Here is a 19,673-nt window from a genome sequence, read left to right as displayed (position 1 = left end):
GAAGTTATAAACTATGTCATTACCAAGTATTGTGGAGACCTTTTGAGTCTAAATTCTTATAAACAAATGAAAAAGACTCTAAATTATATCTTTACGAGTTTATGAAATCGGTCCAAATTCCGCATAGTTTTCTGATTATTCCATTTTTAAAATTATAGAGTCTTTTACGGAATACTTTAGTTAGACTTTTTTATGATTTTGATGTAAAGCAAAGAAGAATCTATTTGAGACTTTATCTACAAGCTAGCTATTTGAACATCTAACTAACTACGTATACTCGAATGCGTAGGTTTTTTGAACCAAAATTGCAATTTAACACGCATTACTACAACAATGATTTTCAACTGTTGAGTGTTTTTCTATTTTGTTCCATATCATGAGCTTAATCATCACATACGATTTTGTAACAATTAGTACAAGCAAAAATATATATTGACATATATAACAGTGTTTTTAAAAACATGTGATGATTTACATATCTTGAATATATTTTTTAGTGGTAAATAAAAAAAAGTAAATAGGAAAAAATATTTATATGACATAAAGCAATGGTATTACCTTATAGTTTTTGCATCAAGATTCAAGCATAGTGATTATATAATGATATATAAGTGCAAAAGACTGGAAGTAATTAAGGGACAATGATTTCGTTATGCTCTGCAAAGGAACGTTCTTTGTGACCCCCGAGAAGTATTGTCTTGTTGGCCAATCTTTGTTTATTCAAATAATCAATACCGTAATACTATAAAATATTTCATAGTAAAGATAATATTTATTTTCTTTTTACCAAAAAAAAATATTTATTTTCTAGTGTGTTTATGTATAATAATACGTACGTATATATATAGTGGAGATCAACTAGCCCTATATTAATAGATTAATTTGACGCAATGCATGCATGATCGTCGATAATGTATATGATCGGTTTCGAAAACGACGAAATAAGATAAGTCGACAAAAAAACCAACTTGTATATAGCGAGGATAACAAATGATAAATTATTTGGTTTTTCACTTTTTAATAAAGAAAATGGTTATTAGTTGTGTACCACATGAGTCAAAGTGTTAAAACTAATACGGAAAATAAGTATTGATAAACACATAGATACTAACAGAACACATAGATACACATCTAGAAAAGAAGAAAAACAATGATGTTTATTTACTATTTGTTATCAACAGTGAGTTTAGAGGAATGTAGCTTTACCAAGTAGAATACAAAACTTGGAGATTGTCTGAATTGAGTTTAGGTTTGATGTTGATGAAGATTTGAAAACATTATTGAATGTGTAATTTAGCTACTAGCTAGTATGAACTTTGCTGCCAAACAAAAAAACAAAAAACAGTACTACGAACAATACTAGAATATAAATATTTATTGAAAGAATTTTCAGATAAACAAATAGTAAAAGGAGACTGAAATCTAACGACGACCGAATCAATGTCGGAACAAAGGAGCAAGAAAAACGACGCGCCTAGGGAGAGAGCAAGAGGCTCGTGACCGTCACGGACCACTAGGCGACAAAAGTAACGGTGCGTCAGGGGAGGTGGGAGCCACGCGCAAGAACCGAGAGATTCGATCTTGAAATTACACGCGCTTCGATGCACGCGCATGAGAATTCGAGCCTCCTAAAAGAAACAAAAACAAATTCACTTACAAAATCCCAAAACCTCTGTACTTCTGATTTTTTTCCCCTTACATGTGACTGACAACTAAACTCGGTACTTCTGATTCCACATCACCAAATTTTTGTTTTTCTTTTTTTGTTTAAAATTGGTAATATTAGTACTGTTGAATTTTAACCACAAATTTTACCATTCCATGATATCTAGAATCTTTACCAAAAAAAAAAAATTAGTAAATATATACAACTTGATTGTTTGATTGCAAGTCTGTTGACATTTAAAAGTATATATTGGCAAAGTAATGCTTCAAATTTACGAGGAAGGATATATATATATATATATATATATATATGTCTCGATCATAAATTCAACAAATTCTTAGTACGGGCCAATCATAGGATAAGAGAACGAATGGTTGGAGTTATTTCCATTTATCTCCATGGTCGTGTACTCGTATTTTATAAATAATTCTATTCGTATCCAAGTCTTAGATTCGGTCATAGGCTATGACTCAATTGTCATAGCATAGGTCGTAAAATGGTACAAACCAGTCCTTGAAGGCGGACCAGCGAATCTGAACAATGTTTTTCCAAATTGGGATATTATAAGTAAATATTTGTTGATGATAAAAGAAAATTTCATATTAACGTCACGTGGAAAAAGATGATTCACACATATATGCGAGACTTCCACGTTTAAAATTGTTTGGTGGTAATATTGATATAAGAACAATATAACATATACTTAGTATATTTTAACTTTAAAAATTATTTGTCACTATAAGTCTAGAGCATGGAACCTTCTTGGCCCAAAACCCCAAGCCGAATCTATACATATAGGGACAAACATACACATGAATGTATAAACAAGTATGCCAGCTATATGCGTATGTACTTATACAATTTGCGTTTATATAAGTATAATATAGTCTTCTACTATATGCACTAGCCAAAAATAATGTATGCAAAAAGATGCCTCCATGTATAGTTTTCTGCGAAGATCATTCTCATTCTCTCTTTACAGTAACTTCGCAGCTTTTACTTTTCTGAGACTAGTTCCTTCGCTTGACTGATCTTTGTTTACTCGTTAATAGTGTCATAGTGCAGTGTTGTGGTACTTGGACTTCAGACTCTAATTGGTAGTGGTACTACATATAAGAAATATATACCGAAGTCTGTGCAAGAATAATTGTTGTATGAATGGATATATGATCAATGAAATATATTATTTTCTTCCTTAAAATTCTCTAATTTTATATTATTGTAAGAATGGTAAATTTTCAAAATTAATTGCCTTCGATATGTTCTTCTGCGTAGTAGTAGTAATATCCATCGAAATATTCAAATATTCAATTACATGAATATCTAGAATGTGACCTATATATTCTATAGTACATGTGTTGGATATTTAGTTGTCCTATGAAATATTCTAAGTTCTAACCAAGAGTGTGCCCACTCTCTAGCTAGTCTTTGCCAAAATTTTATTTATATAATTCCCCTCATTATAAATTTTGGCCAACCCAAAAAAAAAAAAAAACAATGAGGGGTCCCTCAACTCTGGACCTTTTTGATATGGCTAAGTAAAATTGTCGACGATTTCCTTAACAACGTTATGCAACTCCTACGCCTACTCTTATCATTACCATTGACAATCTTCCGCTAATTAAATTAGCTCCATTTGTTTTAGTCTAATTATGATTATCGATATGCTAGTAACAAATACAGTATAGTTTATTACATTACTGTTCTTGTGTTCACATACTAATGAAACTATTAGATGGGACCTTCCATTTCGTGATTAATTTTAATTAATTTTCTTTCAGAAATATGGTTTAAAGGCAACTCACATGTTTAAACTCCAAAGTATAAAGTCTGCTAGCCCTATTGCTAAGCCAGCCTATATTTTCGTAGACTCAAACCAATATTATTGTGAACAGTTAGATCCAAAATATCCGAATTCAACACTCAAACCATAGATTTTTGTTCTTTCCTCATAGATATACACCTATCATCTTTGTCTGTTTACTGGTAAAAGAAGTTTTCTTTTCTTTTTGTTCACTTGTCCCAATCGTTGCCCACAATCAAGGCGGGGCCTTAGGTTATTCACCACCTTTACGTACAATTTGTCACATATTTGACGTCACAATGGATTTACATATATGTGCTATGTGATTGGTACATGCACCAATCATTTTCAAATTTGTACAACAATTTGATTTCCTTTAATAACACAAGCCATGCACCTCAAGTTGCTGCTATCCTTTTTAGCTTGACCAATAACTAAGAACCACATTTAACACACGTATGTGTACCAACGCATATCCATAAACGTTCATATGTTTCTTTTTTCTTGTTATAAGGATAATAATTTCGTCCCGAGACTTACATCAGTCTATATTTAACTTTTTTACCCAAATATATATATTTTTTTTTAAAATCGCCCATAGTGGCCGATAACAGATGATTGTGACGGATGATGATGACTGCCCATAAAAAGTTGCTTGGTCCTTAAGAAAACACACAAGGCCTAAGAAATCGTCACTTATCAGTATTATATATCACATTAACATAATAGCTTCGTGGAGCGTTTTTGCTTAGCTCACTACTACTTAAAAGATCACCAGCATATCCAATTTTAAGGCACATCAACATCGATTGCGCAAATCATCGTTGTAACGAATATTTGAAATGTCGAAGTAGGCCCAATAACGAAAGACTACAACATGGGGGTCAAAGAAAGTACATTTCTAAACCAGATTGGACCGGACATTAAGACACACCCGGTTAATCAGAAGACAAGTGGCTCCAAAATGGTTTCGTTTCAACATTAAATCATCTTTGCTACAAAATATCCAAAGAAACATTAGGCAAAAATTCTAAAACACACAAAGTTCGAGAAACCACGCAGAACCAACGCGAGTCACTGCATCACTTCTTCTTCTCAGTTGCAGCAGCACCTCCACCAGACCTGCAAAAAAAAAGCCAAAACCAAGTTTAAATCAGCAAAACATTTCAATATGAAGGAGCAAAGTCTTTTAGATAGATGCACAATTAAAGATGGAAGGATGTAAGAGGAGAATAGAATAGACCTCATCTTGCGGAGAACACTAGACATCTCCTCTCTCTTTCGCTTGGCTCTCTTGTGGGTTCCCAACTTCCTCTTGGCAACTTTGAGAGCTCTCTTGTCTTTACCGACCTTCAAAAGCTCACTGATCCTCTTCTCATAAGGAGCAAAACCAGCAACTTCCCTGATGAGGGACCTGATAAAGAGAGTCCTTTTGCTTGTTTTCTGTTTACATAAAAAAAAAAATACTCTTATCAGAAAATGATAACAACATGTAAAAAAGGGAAAGATTACCACAAAACAAACAATACAAAAATGAAAAGAGGGTAACATAGGCAACAAAACAGATTTTGAACAAGGCTACAAAGAATAAAAAACTCACAATAATAGCATACTGTGATAAAGACAATAGAACTTAATCCCTTTCTACATATTCAATAATATGTAGTAAGCAGCAGTTCCAATTGTTTTGTTTTACTATAAGTTATACTAACAAAAACCATGATCTTGACCTATTCTACTTAAAATCTAACCAAGCACAGAAGTTAAACAAAACTGACCATGTTTTAATGAACAAAGTACAAAAGAGATAAAGAGTTAAAGAAACAAAAGGAGCATTTACCCCTTTTCTGTTGTTAGGGCGAGGAGGTTGCTCTCGCTTTGTAACAATGTGTCCTTTGTTCAGCCCCACGAACAAGCCAGTCGCCACCATTTTCTTTGCAAATCCAATGACAAAAAGAAATAAGAAACCTCAGATCTACTTGTATGCAACTACAATCAAATCTCTCAAGATTCCAAAATCGATTCTAGTTTACGAACTATTCAATTTCTCAAAAAGGATTTTATAAGCAAATCGCGATGTAGTACTAGCAACCTAGTGAAGATTTCTATATTCCAGGATCTGCTTCCACACTAATCGTAAGATTGAAGATCACTAACCTGAGTTGTTTGAATCTCTCTGAGTGCGCCGCCAAGGTGAATCGAAGAAGAAGATTGTGAGAGAGCGAAGACGAAAGCAATTTATAGTCTTCTTAAAATAAAAAAGAGGATTTTTATTATTATTAGGGTTTTAGCAATTTCAATTTTTTTTTTTTACTTCCAATTATATCCCTGGGCATCGCGAGATCACTGAGCAAAACGACGCAGTTTTTATAGGTGGACTTTTCTATTAATGGGCTTGTTTTTATACAAATGTAATTGTTTTCTCGTTTTTTTTTTGGGCCTTTCAGATACTAAATTTAGTTTAATTGACTATGGTAACAATGGTAAATATTGGGGGAGGAGTACTTTTTGTGCAGGTTGGTCAAATTATTTTTAGTTTTGTGTTAGTGAAATTGTTTGATTTGATTATACGAAATAACATGATATCTGGTTTAAAAAACATGTTATCATACGAACATAATTGGGTATGACCAAGTGATTTTTTGGATAAAGTAGTGTGGTAAGAGTTTTTATTTTTTATTTTTTTACTGTTTATTTTTTTTTGCATTACATGTTTCTTCATATGATTTAGTAAATAACACAACAAAAAAAGGAATGGTCTATATATTTTGTATTCAACTTCACAAAGAGATAAAATTTTGTTTGATTGTATATGTTTGTTTTAACAATTATGTGAATTTAAAATTGATATCTGTCTTTTTAATTAAAAAGATTGGAATGAAAATATCATCAGTGAAAATATAATGGTATTCAAATCTCGTAATAGAAATATACAACTTTACTTGATCTGATATTATTTCAATGCTGCAACAAACAGAAGAACAACACGGCTTCAGCTCCTCTTGAGTGCCTTGTTTCGTTTGGTGTCAAAGCTATCGTAAAAATGTATGCTGGCCCAAGATCTGATCCATCATCATCTGGCGCGTATGTTGGCCTTCCGCAGAGGTAGTTGCAATCTTTGGATTGGTTGGTCAATTTGAACCCCACTGTTCCCAATTCTTTCTTTTTTTAGGTTACTAAACCATCTCACAAATATAATTGGATAAGTTTGTTTATGAACCGGATTAATTTAGAATAGTGATTTAAAAGAAATTGAAGAGGTGACGGAAAAATGTATTATGTGTCGGACAAGATATATCAATATATACCAATACATATGGTTGTGTAGGGGGTTTGTTTTTGTTCTCTTTTAATATAAAAAAATACACTATCTTAGTGTTGTTGGCTTAGATGCTACCCAACCCATGATGAACCCATGAAATTAAAGTGGTTAACATTGGTTAAAGTTGTTTAAAAAAAAAAAAAAAATCATAGTGATTACATCTTTGTTTCCTAGTTTATTATCACAAAAAAAAAATACAACAAGTGGGAGAAGAAGGTTAAAAAGTCTATAGCATCAATCAGACCATAACCCAACAAACATCAAAGAACCTGAAGATGTGAATTTGAGTGACCTGCAAAGAACTGTACTATTTCAAGGCGTTATTACACAACCTACTAGAATAAGAAAATACATACATGATTTTGAGCAAAACCAAACCAATCCTCACATTAGTTTTTTCGTTTCACAACAATTCGGGAGCGGAGCAAAACCAAACCAATCCCCTCACATTAATTTTCTCGTTTCATACTAGAATAAGACTGAGTATTTTATAAATAACTAGAATTATTTTTTTCTCTAATTTAACGTTATTAAATGATGTTTATATATACATAAAACTGTTTGTTAATTTTCTATTGGTAAACTTAAATTTTCAATAGGAATCTATGTAACATGTAACTGTAATTTTATTTATTAAGTTCAGATTTAAGTCTATGCTATCGCGAGATCACGGAGTAAACGATACAGTTTCTAAGTTGGACTTTTCCATTAATGGGCTTGTTTTTATACAAATAACTGTTTTTCGTTTATTTTTAGGCCTTTCAAATACTTAATTTAGTTTAATTAAAAATTAAAATAAATAATATACTGAATAGAGAGAATGAATCTGTATGAACTACAAAGAACACAAAGTCAGAAAACAAAAAGTGATTTAATAAACTACTAAAATATTTTCCTTTATTTGTATGTAACGTAATATTTAACTTGTCAACACAAATTCAAAAACGTAAAATCAAGTTTCCCGAGATCATAATATAGAAAATGTTATTCATATAACCTTACCTACGCAAGTATTCATATCACATGCATAATGATACAACTCATTCAAGAAAAAAATCATTTCAACCTCCCAAATAAGACAAACAAACTCGCATACAAAAGAAAACCAAAATCTGTTACGTTAGACCATGAGCAAATGAGAAATCATATCACACATCACATTATCATTCACATTGTCGGTGTGGACCGTGTGGTTGATCCCACGGCTCGTCTCTCCACCATGAGGAAATGTCCGAGAGACTGCACATTGTTACGACTCTCTTCATTTGTAATCCTATTATGGGAAATGAAAGTGGCATTTGTGCTTAGTTTTGAACATATAGAGAAAATCCATGGCTTGTAAGTTTTTAGATTCCTCTGGTGTTGATGGTTTCTAGCAGCTGTTTGATCAATCCTTGTTCTGTTTGATCTTCTCGAAAGTTCAAGAAAGCTTGATATCCCGATTAGATTTCCTAGTGTGTAGCTCCTATCGCGGAAAAATGACCCCATCGACTGAAAAATAAAATATGTGTAAAATGCTATATTTTAGCGTATAGATGCAAAAACTATAAAGTTAAGTTTTTGCTTTCATAGAAGAGGTCGACATTTTTATTACGATGGTGAGTGGTGACCAAAACAGATTACTATGTATAAACTAAAATCTGATTTATAACCAAACAGAAATTTAAGCTTATGAAATTAATGATGATGATAAAAATGGTGCTAATTGGTAAGAAATGATTTTATCATTTTGTAATCTCTTTATCTATCATATAGTACAATTTTATAGAATCGATCGGGGGTGTATGTTTAGTTTCGAGTAAAATGGCGAAGTCATTAGACATAAACAATTTTAAAAACATAACTTATTTGCTAAAATGCACAAAAGACTGGAATCTCTTACATTTTAATTATAAATTTTGCTGAATGACAGAAAGCTGAACACAAACCACAAACTTACGTAAATGACAAAAAAAAATTGCGTGAAATCAGTTAGTTATTCTTAAACGGATTATTGGTAAAATTTTCAATGATTTCACTTTCCAATACAGTGTGATGAAAAGACTAAAAGTGTCAAAAATATTCGAGAAATTGCTTTGGTCATTATTATTATTATAAAATAGCTTTATTTTGAAGAAATAACAATTTCCGACAAACGTGCCCTTTTCAGACAAAACCATCACAGCTTTAAAGTGAATACAATTGGTTCACGTTCGCTCTGAAGTCATTTCAACCAACAAAAACAATAGTACTACTATTATTGTATTTGAATTTTTGGTAAAACGAAAGAGAATGTGAATGCAATAGATCCAAACTAGTAGTCAAAGTATAATCATTATCTTCCTTCTAAGTTTCCTAATCGTTGAGGAGAAAAACGAACCGTTGACAGTTTCAAACGGCTCATCGATTAATATGCAAGAAAACGAAAAACATAGATGAAAACAACTATTAATTTTTCAAGCAAAAAATATAATCAGTATACTGAAAATAGTTCATTGATCTGTCCAGATATGGGAACAAAATATTAAATTGCAGAAGGATATGTACGGATTCAACCAAGATAAGAACCTACCATCCCGTGAATATACTACGAGTATATTATATAGTTTATGCAGCTATCCATATCTTAATATTATTAAAAGTGAAGTGTTTTTATATATATCTGACCTGTGAATCAAGATCGGAGGAAGAGTGAGAGGAGGGAGAAGGAGAGAGAAGAGAGCTGAAGGAGATGGAACCAGCAGATACTTGCTCATGATGATGATGATGATGAGTGCCTCTTGTGAGTCCTCCGATTCTTGCATTTACAGGTCTCAGGCCCAATGGCCATCCTTCTTCCTATGCATATAATCACATCCATTACATAGTTTACAAATCTATACATGCTTGTGTATATAGTACTTTTGTGTTAAAGAGCGAAAGAGAAAGAGAGGATTAGGAGTATACCTGGTGAGCCATTGGAGTTTGAGACAGAGAGAGAGAGAGAGCGAGACAGAGAGATTTGGTTGAATATAGAGAAATAGACGTAGGAAAAAAAAAAATGTGTATATATAATTTTTGAGAGAGAGAGAGAGGAAAATGATTATCTTATTTGGCAATTAAACAAAAATCGAAGAGATTAAAAACCTACAACGAATTGGCTTCGCCCGGGTTCGAACCGGAGACCTTCAGTGTGTTAGACTGACGTGATAACCAACTACACCACGAAACCATTTTGAATGTCAATGACACATTTTCTTTATTTAATGATACTGTAACAGAGAGTTTTATCATGCGCGGTGGGTAGTATAGTAGACCAAATCGTCGTGGTTTAACAATGTTGCATCATAATTTTTTTTTGCCTTTTTTTTTTTTTTGTGTGTAAACAAACAGAGTAATTATCTTATTTCTAGTTTACATTGATAAAGAAAAGAAATTAATGAAATGTCCATGAAATATTGAAAATGGACAAAACAAGAAGAAAATAGCATACACAACACAATTAGAGTACCGTTACAATTATAGATGCTCGAAATTGAGAAAAGGAGAAAAGAAACTGGTATGGACAAAAGACCATATGCTTCGTCCAGTGTACCTCGAGAGACAAAAACACTTTATCCCTTTTTGGACCACATCATACTGTTTTTGTAGCTTTCTTCAATCTCTTTCTTTAAAAAAAGTATGGGTTCAACAATAAATATACAATTATTCAAAATTACCAGTTGGTTCTAAACTCACGTCAGGTGTAAGTGTAACGGTTTTACATTCTTCTAGGTTCTAATTTAAAAGGAACTAGGGATGTCAGTCAGCAAAGCTCAATGCTAGCATGAATTCGTACGGACATGATTATTTTATAGTCCAACACCGAAACTGTAAGTTTAAGGAATACAACTCATACAGTTTTTTTTAATCCTCATTTAATACAATTTCATGCTACAGGTACGCTCTTCTTCTCTACTTCGAATATATTGTAGTTGTACTATTTTTTATTCTCTGTTATCTCTTGTCTGTCTGTATGTTCCTATGGTATTGGATCTGTGTTTTCTTGTAAACTGTAGATTAAGTTGTAATCGTTTCTGTGATACTTGACTGAGACTCTTATATTCTTATAAGGTAGAGAGACTTGCATCAGAATTTAAAAAAATCTCTACGTACCAATTTTCCTTCTTCTTCTGTGACTATGTATACAGTATACAAATTACACTCAGTAGACTATGTATGAATACGTGAGAGCTATACACAATACACCGTATAATATACATATATATATATGTACAAGAATTGAGAACGGTTGTGTCAAAACAGAGAGCCTTGCCGACCGACTCTGCGAGGCAATCCAAAATTTTGGTAAGCCCGGATTTGGCCTTTGATCGTGGCTGTAACGATCACCATTCCCCAAGCTGTTGGTTGAACCGCATGTGCTCCATGACTGCCACTACTATCAAACCAAGACCAAGATGAAATCCGAGACGAGATTGATATAGAAGGTGAATCCCCATGCTTTAATGACTCCCCTGTGTTGTTCTCTGATTCGTTTTGTGGAATCTGCGTCATGGGATCATCTTCTTGATGTTGTTCTGTTGCTCCATCTGTGGTGCCCTCATTGTTCTTCTTAGGTAATGGTGGGAGGCCTGTTTTTTTATTTGTGGTCGCGTTTTCCTGGGTAGTTGAAGTCTTTTTCGGGTTTCTTTTTGATTGGGTTTGTGCAGATGGTGGTTCGCCTTTTACAACGCCATTCCACGGGACTGCCACAGAAACATCTTTGCAAGGGAAGGTTTCGTAAGATGTACACATGTTGACGGTTTTTCTACCGGTGATTCCTAGTCGTGGCTCCTCGTGCTTCCACACGTAAACCTGTGAGTCTTCGCTTGCGCAGACAATGTGCTTTGCATCTACTGTGTAAGATGCTGTCATTTGGCTGTTAACGTTTTTGAAGCCTGGTTTATGGGTAAATAGAAGATTAAAAATTTGTACTCTGTGAAACTGAACGAAGAAACGAATGAAGTTGATTCAATGAGATACATACCTCTGAATTTTTGAACAAGTTCAGTACCGTCAAGAATCCGAATGCGTGAATCAGCAGAAGTTACAAGCACTTCTGCTGGATTAACCGGCGAAAACTGTTATATGCAACTCAATGGTAAGTTAAAAAGCCTCTAGAGTCAAAAGAAAACAAACAATGTAAACGTATTAACATAAGAGTGGAACCTGGAAAGCTGTGATCTTTTTAGCTTGAGCTTTCTTTTTGTTTTGCAGATCAATATGGTTTGTTTGGTCTAACTTGCAATCTGATCAATCATTAGAGAAAATAAATTTTACAAACTTTCTGAAGAATTTAAGGTTAATATACGTCGTTTACAAAACAGAATAAGTCTTTAGCATATATACCCTCTGCACTGTAAAGCCGACAATTCCCATTGATTGAACCAACAAATGCAGCCTACCAAAGAGCATAGAGATATCAATACGAGCTCGTTTATGCAAGTATATTCCCGTGACAATTCAAGAAAAATTATTTACCTGACCATCAGGAGTATAACAAACCGCGGTAACCATTTCCTTTAGATCATTCCATTCAACTACTTGACGGTTTGATATGTTCCATATACGGATCTTGGCATCAAGGGAGCCACTGATGAAGTAGTCTTCATCCAGTGGATTGAATTGTACACAAGTAACTAAAAACCATAGAGTTAGACATGAATCTCCTAAAACTAATTGGAATTTAGAGAAGATGAGTATTTATTTATATTATTGTCTTACCGTAGTCATTGTGGGCAAATAGCTTTAGACAACTTTGAGTTTCAATATCCCACAGCCGCACAGTTTTGTCCATGGAAGAGGAAAGCAATAGCTATATATAGAGTAAGCAATTTGTTAATTTAGTGAACAGACATCAGTGGTTGTATTCATCAATGTTAATAAGAAAGGGTCATAATAAACTAAACCTGTGACCGAGACCAGGATAAGTCCAGGACATCATCCAAGTGACCAGTGAAAGAGCAAACTGGTTTATCTGATAATGAGAACACAGTTTCAGGTGCATGGACGTAATCTGGTATCTGATTTCCTTTTCTACTCATCGAACCTTTCCCTTTTTTCTTCTTATCCGGTAGCATTTCAGCAGCGTCACCTTCCGTAGAAGATTTATCTGTAGAACCAGACATTGAAGGATGAATCGGTGTCAAGCTGCCTTCATTCATTGACATGATTTCACATTCTTGAACCTCCCACACATGGATTGCACAATCCTCCCCTGCACTTGCTAATAAATGAGCATCTGGACTAAATTTCATAGTCCAAATACCTCCTTGATGAGCTTGAATCTCTTGACACATATGCAGAGCACTCAACTCTTTATGAGACTTCCCTGAATGCCTCACTTTCACCCATTGACTCGTTTGCTCACTGTTCTTCTCAGCTACTTTTGGACTGTACGTACCACTCCCACCACCATTTGAATCCTTCTCTTTCTCTGAAACCTTAGAGGAGGAGCTCATAGAATGAGCAACACCCTTTATATTCTTTAACAAAGCAGCTCCTCTCTTCTTGCTTACTCTCAAACTCTTTGACACATACGAATTAAATTTACTAAAATCAAGTGCTGCTGAATTCGCATTCTCTCGTCTCATGAGATCCTTAACAACAGATGAATATCCAACGGTTTTCTCAAATTCTTCCATTGTCAATTGCTTACCGGTTTGCAAATCGCTAAGACGATTCCACATTCCATTCTCACCATACTCCTTCACTATGAACTCTTTCCCAGTATCGAGATTCTTAATCAAGAAAAAAGCACTGAATTGAGTATTGGAGACTACCGAGGAGAGCAACACACCATTACGTTGCCCTCGAGACTGATGAGGTGCGTTCGACGGCGAGGCTTGCGTTTGGGTGAAGTAAGGACAAATCCTCGCACACGGAGCTCCAATCGCAGACGTGGTTCTAGTTAATCGCGATTTCGGCGTTTTCCCTAACATATCCTCTTTCCTAATTTTCTCAGCAGAAGACGCTTCGATATCGGAATCAGATCTCGACCGTACAAGCAAAACCGACATCGATGGAGATCGATGATGAACTCGTTGATCCACCGGAGAAGAAGAATTCTGATCTAACTCCTCCACCTTCGATTCCGAAACGCGAGAACCTGAGGAGGATCCACCCGCCGTTACTGTCGCCGTCGCAACCGAAGGTTCACTCACGCGCTGGATGGAGATAGTTCCGAGCATATTCTTCTTAGATTCAAGTCCCATTCCGTTACGAAGCCGACGACGACGCTCCGTGATAGATCCTGGAGCCGACATCCAGATATCATAATCCGGCGACATATCGGGCGCAGGAGCAGCGCGAGAGGAGGAAGATAGGTTAGAGGACAACGAGATCCGGCAATCGTCGAAATCACCTTCTTCCTCATCTGAAGATGATGCTAAATCCAAAGGCACGACGGAGGAGATACGATTAGAGCTTTCGAAAAAGTGATCGTCGTCGTCTTCGACCTCGCCTAACCCCGCCCAATTCATCGTCATCGTCTTCCTCCGTTCCAATTTCCCGTTTTCGCCGCCTCGATTCGCCATTACTGTTCATATGTTTCAGAAACTTCCAGATTTTTGTTTTTATCTCCTCAATAAAATTCAAATCCTCTCTTTGGTTTTTTTTGTTTTTTTTTTTAATTTCAAACTTTTTTAATTATTATTCTTCATCGTTGTTTGTGTGAATTTTGTTTTGGAGGGAGAATAGTGGAAAGGAGAGAAACAAGGGATCCCTCCCTGCCATTCTAAATTTGTGGATACCATGTACAAATCTCAAAAGTAACACTTTTGATATATTCCCATTCCCATAAAGTGAAATCTGAACTTAATAAATAAAATTACAGTACTTATATGTTACATAGATTCGTATTGAAAATTAACAAAACAATATTATGTGTATAACATCATTAATAACGTTAAATTAGAGAAATAAAGGGAGTACAGAAGATGCAGGAAGAGAAAGGTGGAAACAAGAGTCTGGTCAAGAGGTATATACGATGCTGATGATTTACTAAAGGAGTTCTCTTATTTGTTGTTGTTACAAGAATTGTAATTGTTTAAAAAAAAAAAATGACTCTTATTTATGGTTAGTACAACCATTAAAGTAGAAGTTTAAGTCCTATGTTCACGACGTTCTTATAGCCAATAGCTGACATTTTTTACTAATGAGCAAAAGAGAACAAGCATTCCATAGAAAACTTGTATATGTCATCATAGCTGGGCAAACCAGCCATTGTTCAAAAAAACACAACATAAAAAGTCTTAACGATCCAAAGAAAAGAAAACAGGTAAAGATCCAACTAATTAGTCGACCTCCTCGATCTTAGGGCCACCACTGCCTGGAGCAGGAGGAGCATCTTCGTCCATAGCATGGGGACCTGGACCACCGGCTCTGGCTTTGTAAGCCTCCTCATCGGCATCCTCATCCTCCTCCTCCTCCTCCTCGTATTCCTCCTCCTCAAAATCATCGGCATCCCCCTCATCATAGGAAAAATCATCATCGGAAAACTTAATAATGGCATCCTCCTCATTGCTATCCTCCTCATCATCGGCATCCTCCACATCGGCAAACTCTTTCTCGTATTCCTTAATCATGGTATTCTCCGGGTATTTGGGGATAAAGACCGGAATCTGCTTGAAAACAGCAATGAGTTAAAATTTCGGGAAACTAACAAATAGTTTTGGGAGGGGGGGGGGGGTAAAAGAGAAGGATGGCTCTTAAATTACCCTGTCTGCATGTTCTTGACTAGAGAGATGCGTCATGAACTCATCAAAGCATGTGCCACTTAATCTATCGCACATATAGCAAACCCATTCGGCAGACTTATCCTCCTCCTCAAGTGGCTGTGAATCTGCGGACGAAAGATCAAAAATAGTAGCTACTTCAGCAATTCAAAAAGAAGACAGAGAGAGAGAGAGAGAGAGAGAGAGAGAGAGAGAGAGAGAGAGAGAGAGAGAGAGAGAGAGAGAGAGAGAGAGAGAGAGAGAGAGACACCTGCCACTGCCAGAAAAGAGTTTTCCCAGAGGGACTTGGCAGCATCAGTGGAGGCGGGAGAATCAAATGGGAACGGACGGATAGTGTGGTATCCGGCAGCAACTAGAAGCTGGAGAAGATAAGCGACCTTTGGTACTGGACGGGATATAACCATCATAGAAGCTGGAGGTGTATACTTCAGATAAGAGAAGAAGGCAGTATCTGATAGCAAACTAAGAACTCAGCCTCTAAAAGAAGCAGAGTGTTTGCTTAGTCTATCTCCTGCAACAAAACAAAACGATGCAGTGGGTTTTTCGAACCAAACTAAATGCTGATGGCACGCTCAACAAGCTTAAGGCACGTTTGGTGGCTAAGGGATATGATCAGGAGGAAGGCATTGATTATCTCGAGACTTATAGTCCTGTCGTTCGAACTCCGACTGTGCGCATGGTTCTTCACACTGCTACGGTTCACAACTGGGAACTCAAACAAATGGACGTGAAGAATGCTTTCCTTCACGGTGATTTGCAAGAAACAGTTTACATGCGACAACCTGCAGGGTTCATTGATAAAGATAAACCCGATCACGTTTGCCTTCTTCACAAGTCTCTATACGGACTAAAACAGTCTCCACGGGCGTGGTTTGATAAGTTCAGTAGTTTCCTGTTGGAGTTTGGCTTCAAATGCAGTATGATGGATCCCTCTCTGTTTGTGTATGATCGCAATGGAGACAACATTCTTCTTCTCCTCTATGTGGACGACATGGTACTTACGGGAAATAACTCAGGGACTCTCAATCACTTACTCGACGAACTCAACAAGCAGTTCAGAATGAAAGATCTTGGTCAGGCACACTATTTTCTTGGCATTCAAATACAACACTTTCAAGCAGGGATGTTCATGTCGCAACAGAAATATGCAGAAGACTTGCTTGTTGCTGCTGCCATGGAGCATTGTTCTCCTATGCCTACACCTCTCCCTCTACAACTTGACAGAGTTAAAGAACAACAAGCAGAGTTCTCCGATCCAACTTATTTCAGAAGCTTGGCCGGAAAGCTTCAATACTTAACGCTAACAAGACCGGATATTCAATTCTCAGTCAATTATGTCTGTCGAAAGATGCACAAACCGTCAGTTGCAGACTTTCAGCTTCTGAAGAGAATTCTCCGGTATATCAAAGGCACCATCACAATGGGCATTACCTTCTGGCGTCACACCAACTTTGATCTCAAGGCATACAGTGACAGTGACTATGCCAATTGTAAGGAGGGACGACGTTCAGTGGGAGGCTATTGCACTTATCTTGGCCGTAATCTCATCTCATGGTCTTCAAGAAAGCAGCCAACAGTCTCCAAAAGTTCTACTAAAGCAGAGTATAGGTCTCTGTCTGAAACGGCCTCTGAAATCAAGTGGATCAGCTCCGTGCTGAGAGAGCTCAACGTTCCCTTACCTCACACACCTGAGCTGTACTGCGACAACCTCTCTGCAGTGTACTTAACCGCTAATCCTGCATATCATGCCCGAACCAAACATTTCGATGTTGACTATCACTATGTCAGAGAACGTGTTGCCTTGAAGACTCTAGTGGTCACACACATTCCCGGCGACCAACAAATCGCAGACATATTCACCAAGTCTCTCCCACTTGGTCCCTTCGCGTTTCTCAGAAGCAAACTCGGTGTTGGACTACCTCCCACACCAAGTTTGAGGGGGGCTGATAGCAAACTAAGAACTCAGCCTCTAAAAGAAGCAGAGTGTTTGCTTAGTCTATCTCCTGCAACAAAACAAAACGATGCAGTTTTGAAGAATCACCAAATGGGCCGAGTGCAGAAACACGAGAAGCCCAACATGATCCAACAATTGAATGCAACAGTTACATCATCACCTGCAGACAAAGGACGAGCTTCACCTCAAGACAAAACTGCAGAAACAGAGGAAGCAACCATGTCTACATTAATGTCTGCATCACATCGGGACAAAATGAAAGGGAAGGCTATAGCCTTATGTCCCGACAATACGACTAAAGCATCCTTAAAGCAGTCAAGCTGCAAACAAATGATGGAGACGTCAAACCGATTTGCAGCCTTAGATTCACAATGTGTAATCGGATTTTGACACATGTCTGGATACACTAGGGTTTATGAGAGTTGTATAAATAAGCTGCTAAGAGCATTGTAAAACCTTGAGCTGAAATAATACAAAGTTCCACATTTCACAAACTTTTCTATTCTGCTTTCAGTATCAACCATGGTCCGGTGAGCTGTTTCATTCAGTAATCTCAGGTTCCAAACTAAAAGACTCTCTCTCTCTCTCTCTCTCTCTCTCTCTCTAATCATCATCAAGAATGAGAAGAAGAAGAAGAAGAAACTAACCGTAGGGGCCGTGGCAAATAGAGATTCCACTGGAAAAGACCTCTCCTAGGATGCCACGAGGGATCTTTGATAGTACGCCAGCCGCAGTGATGGTGATAGGTCCAGAATAGCCTAAGTTCCTCAAATTCCGTTTGATACACGAACCAACCCGACGAGCATCATAGCCATCAGGAACCGGACACCTCTTTATGTCCCAAAAGACGATTACTGGGGACTTAGCTATCTCCGTGTTTGGGGGGGGGGGGGGGAGAAGCAGCCATCATTTTCACAAGACTATTTAAAAATAAAAATAAAAATAATTAATAATCAAGAAACATGAGATCAAAAAAAGCGAGAACTTTACCTGAGAGATAAGCAAACTTGGTTGGATCTCGATATCGACTAGGGTTTTGATATCCCTGATTGAAAGAGAAGATACGATGATGTATACCCACGCCGCAATATATATATATATATATTTATATAAGGTTAACAATGGGCTTTGCTTTAATGGGCCTACAGTTTGTCGGCCTCTCTTGTTTTCTTTTCTTTTTTTTTGCTTTCTAAGTTAATTAAAAAAACAAAAAATTACCTTGTTATAAGTATTTTGCCATATCCAAAATCAAAAATCTACATCAAATTTACACCAATAACCATTTTATAATAATTAATTTACCAAATTTACAACCCAAACTTAGGAATATTTTTTCGTTGTTTCTGATTAGACATAGTATTTTTTTTTTTTATATATAACAGTTCAATTTGTGTCCATATCTTTTAATTATTATGCAAAGTTTGTTGTGGAGTATGTGTAATGTCAAGTGAGGCATAAAGATTGGTATAGTCAAATACTGTATGTGTTTTCCCTGTTATGTGATCATTGGCTCTCGATTCCTGGATCTGTATCACAATTAAGAGGTGCTTCATATCTATCTACTCCGGGCTACTTCATAGGAGTTATATGGCAGGTACACATGAAATTTCTCCCTTTGCTGATCTTACCTCTCTAACAACTTAGTAGTTTCTTGATTCATTTGCTTATTGTTAGCGCTCCTATGGCTCGGCTTATATGAATACCTTAGTGTATCCACCTACCTTGATATGTATTACAAGGTCATATACACCTTTGTTAACCAATACATTCTTTGAAATAAACAGTTATACCTGAATTTTATTTTTATATAAAAGGAATAATAAGGCTAAGTCAGTTGAGGTCAAAATAAAAAATAACTGTGATTTTCTATTGGTTCATTTGGTAATCGTTTTGTTTAATGTGCAGTTCCATATTGGTTGAGGAGAGCGAAGAAGCTGCGGCCTTGTTTTAAGAAGCATATATAATAATAGCTCTAGAAAACCCTCAAGATGTGGAACAAAGCATGGCATGCGAGCTTGTGACCTTTAGTTATTACAGTAACTCAAACAGTGGGACTTAAATGATAGTCTCATAGTAGAAAGGTTCGATTAAACGAACCAGAGAGACCTAGTTATGCAATCAACGCTTTTAAAGGAGTCCAATGCCCAATTGGTCTCACATTCAACGATGCTAAAATATCAACTTTTGAAAGTAGC

At 36.1% G+C, this 19,673-nt stretch overlaps 4 protein-coding genes and 1 non-coding gene across 5 annotated transcripts; all 5 read right to left on the bottom strand.

Annotated features, from left to right (window-relative positions):
* Window positions 1-4,424: 4,424 nt before the first annotated feature.
* LOC109124748 (large ribosomal subunit protein eL36x) lies at window positions 4,425-5,809 on the bottom strand. Its single transcript, XM_010492397.3, has 4 exons — window positions 5,628-5,809; window positions 5,311-5,403; window positions 4,714-4,913; window positions 4,425-4,592 (listed from the first exon to the last, which is right to left on the bottom strand). Exons 2-4 carry the CDS (start codon window positions 5,398-5,400, stop codon window positions 4,553-4,555), a joined length of 330 nt encoding a protein of 109 aa, XP_010490699.2. The 5' UTR covers window positions 5,401-5,403; window positions 5,628-5,809; the 3' UTR covers window positions 4,425-4,552.
* A 1,948-nt stretch (window positions 5,810-7,757) lies between these two features.
* LOC104768410 (uncharacterized) lies at window positions 7,758-10,011 on the bottom strand. Its single transcript, XM_010492396.3, has 3 exons — window positions 9,718-10,011; window positions 9,439-9,609; window positions 7,758-8,283 (listed from the first exon to the last, which is right to left on the bottom strand). Exons 1-3 carry the CDS (start codon window positions 9,727-9,729, stop codon window positions 7,960-7,962), a joined length of 507 nt encoding a protein of 168 aa, XP_010490698.2. The 5' UTR covers window positions 9,730-10,011; the 3' UTR covers window positions 7,758-7,959.
* Window positions 9,909-9,982, bottom strand: TRNAV-AAC (transfer RNA valine (anticodon AAC)). Its single transcript has one exon. It is a non-coding gene; the product is annotated as a tRNA-Val (tRNA).
* Window positions 10,012-10,884: 873 nt separating the features above from the next.
* LOC104768409 (uncharacterized) lies at window positions 10,885-14,591 on the bottom strand. Its single transcript, XM_010492394.3, has 7 exons — window positions 12,699-14,591; window positions 12,514-12,604; window positions 12,271-12,428; window positions 12,139-12,190; window positions 11,959-12,038; window positions 11,777-11,870; window positions 10,885-11,687 (listed from the first exon to the last, which is right to left on the bottom strand). Exons 1-7 carry the CDS (start codon window positions 14,322-14,324, stop codon window positions 11,047-11,049), a joined length of 2,742 nt encoding a protein of 913 aa, XP_010490696.2. The 5' UTR covers window positions 14,325-14,591; the 3' UTR covers window positions 10,885-11,046.
* A 244-nt stretch (window positions 14,592-14,835) lies between these two features.
* Window positions 14,836-17,795, bottom strand: LOC104768408 (uncharacterized). The gene is made up of 3 exons (XM_010492392.3): window positions 15,775-17,795; window positions 15,507-15,631; window positions 14,836-15,410 (listed from the first exon to the last, which is right to left on the bottom strand). Exons 1-3 carry the CDS (start codon window positions 15,929-15,931, stop codon window positions 15,084-15,086), a joined length of 609 nt encoding a protein of 202 aa, XP_010490694.1. The 5' UTR covers window positions 15,932-17,795; the 3' UTR covers window positions 14,836-15,083.
* Between the last annotated feature and the right edge of the window lie 1,878 nt (window positions 17,796-19,673).

This window comes from Camelina sativa, chromosome 20 (genome assembly GCF_030686135.1).
Source record: "Camelina sativa cultivar CO46 ecotype springtype chromosome 20, ASM3068613v1".
Lineage (NCBI taxonomy): Eukaryota > Viridiplantae > Streptophyta > Magnoliopsida > Brassicales > Brassicaceae > Camelina > Camelina sativa.
This window is presented reverse-complemented; position numbering and strand designations above follow the sequence as displayed.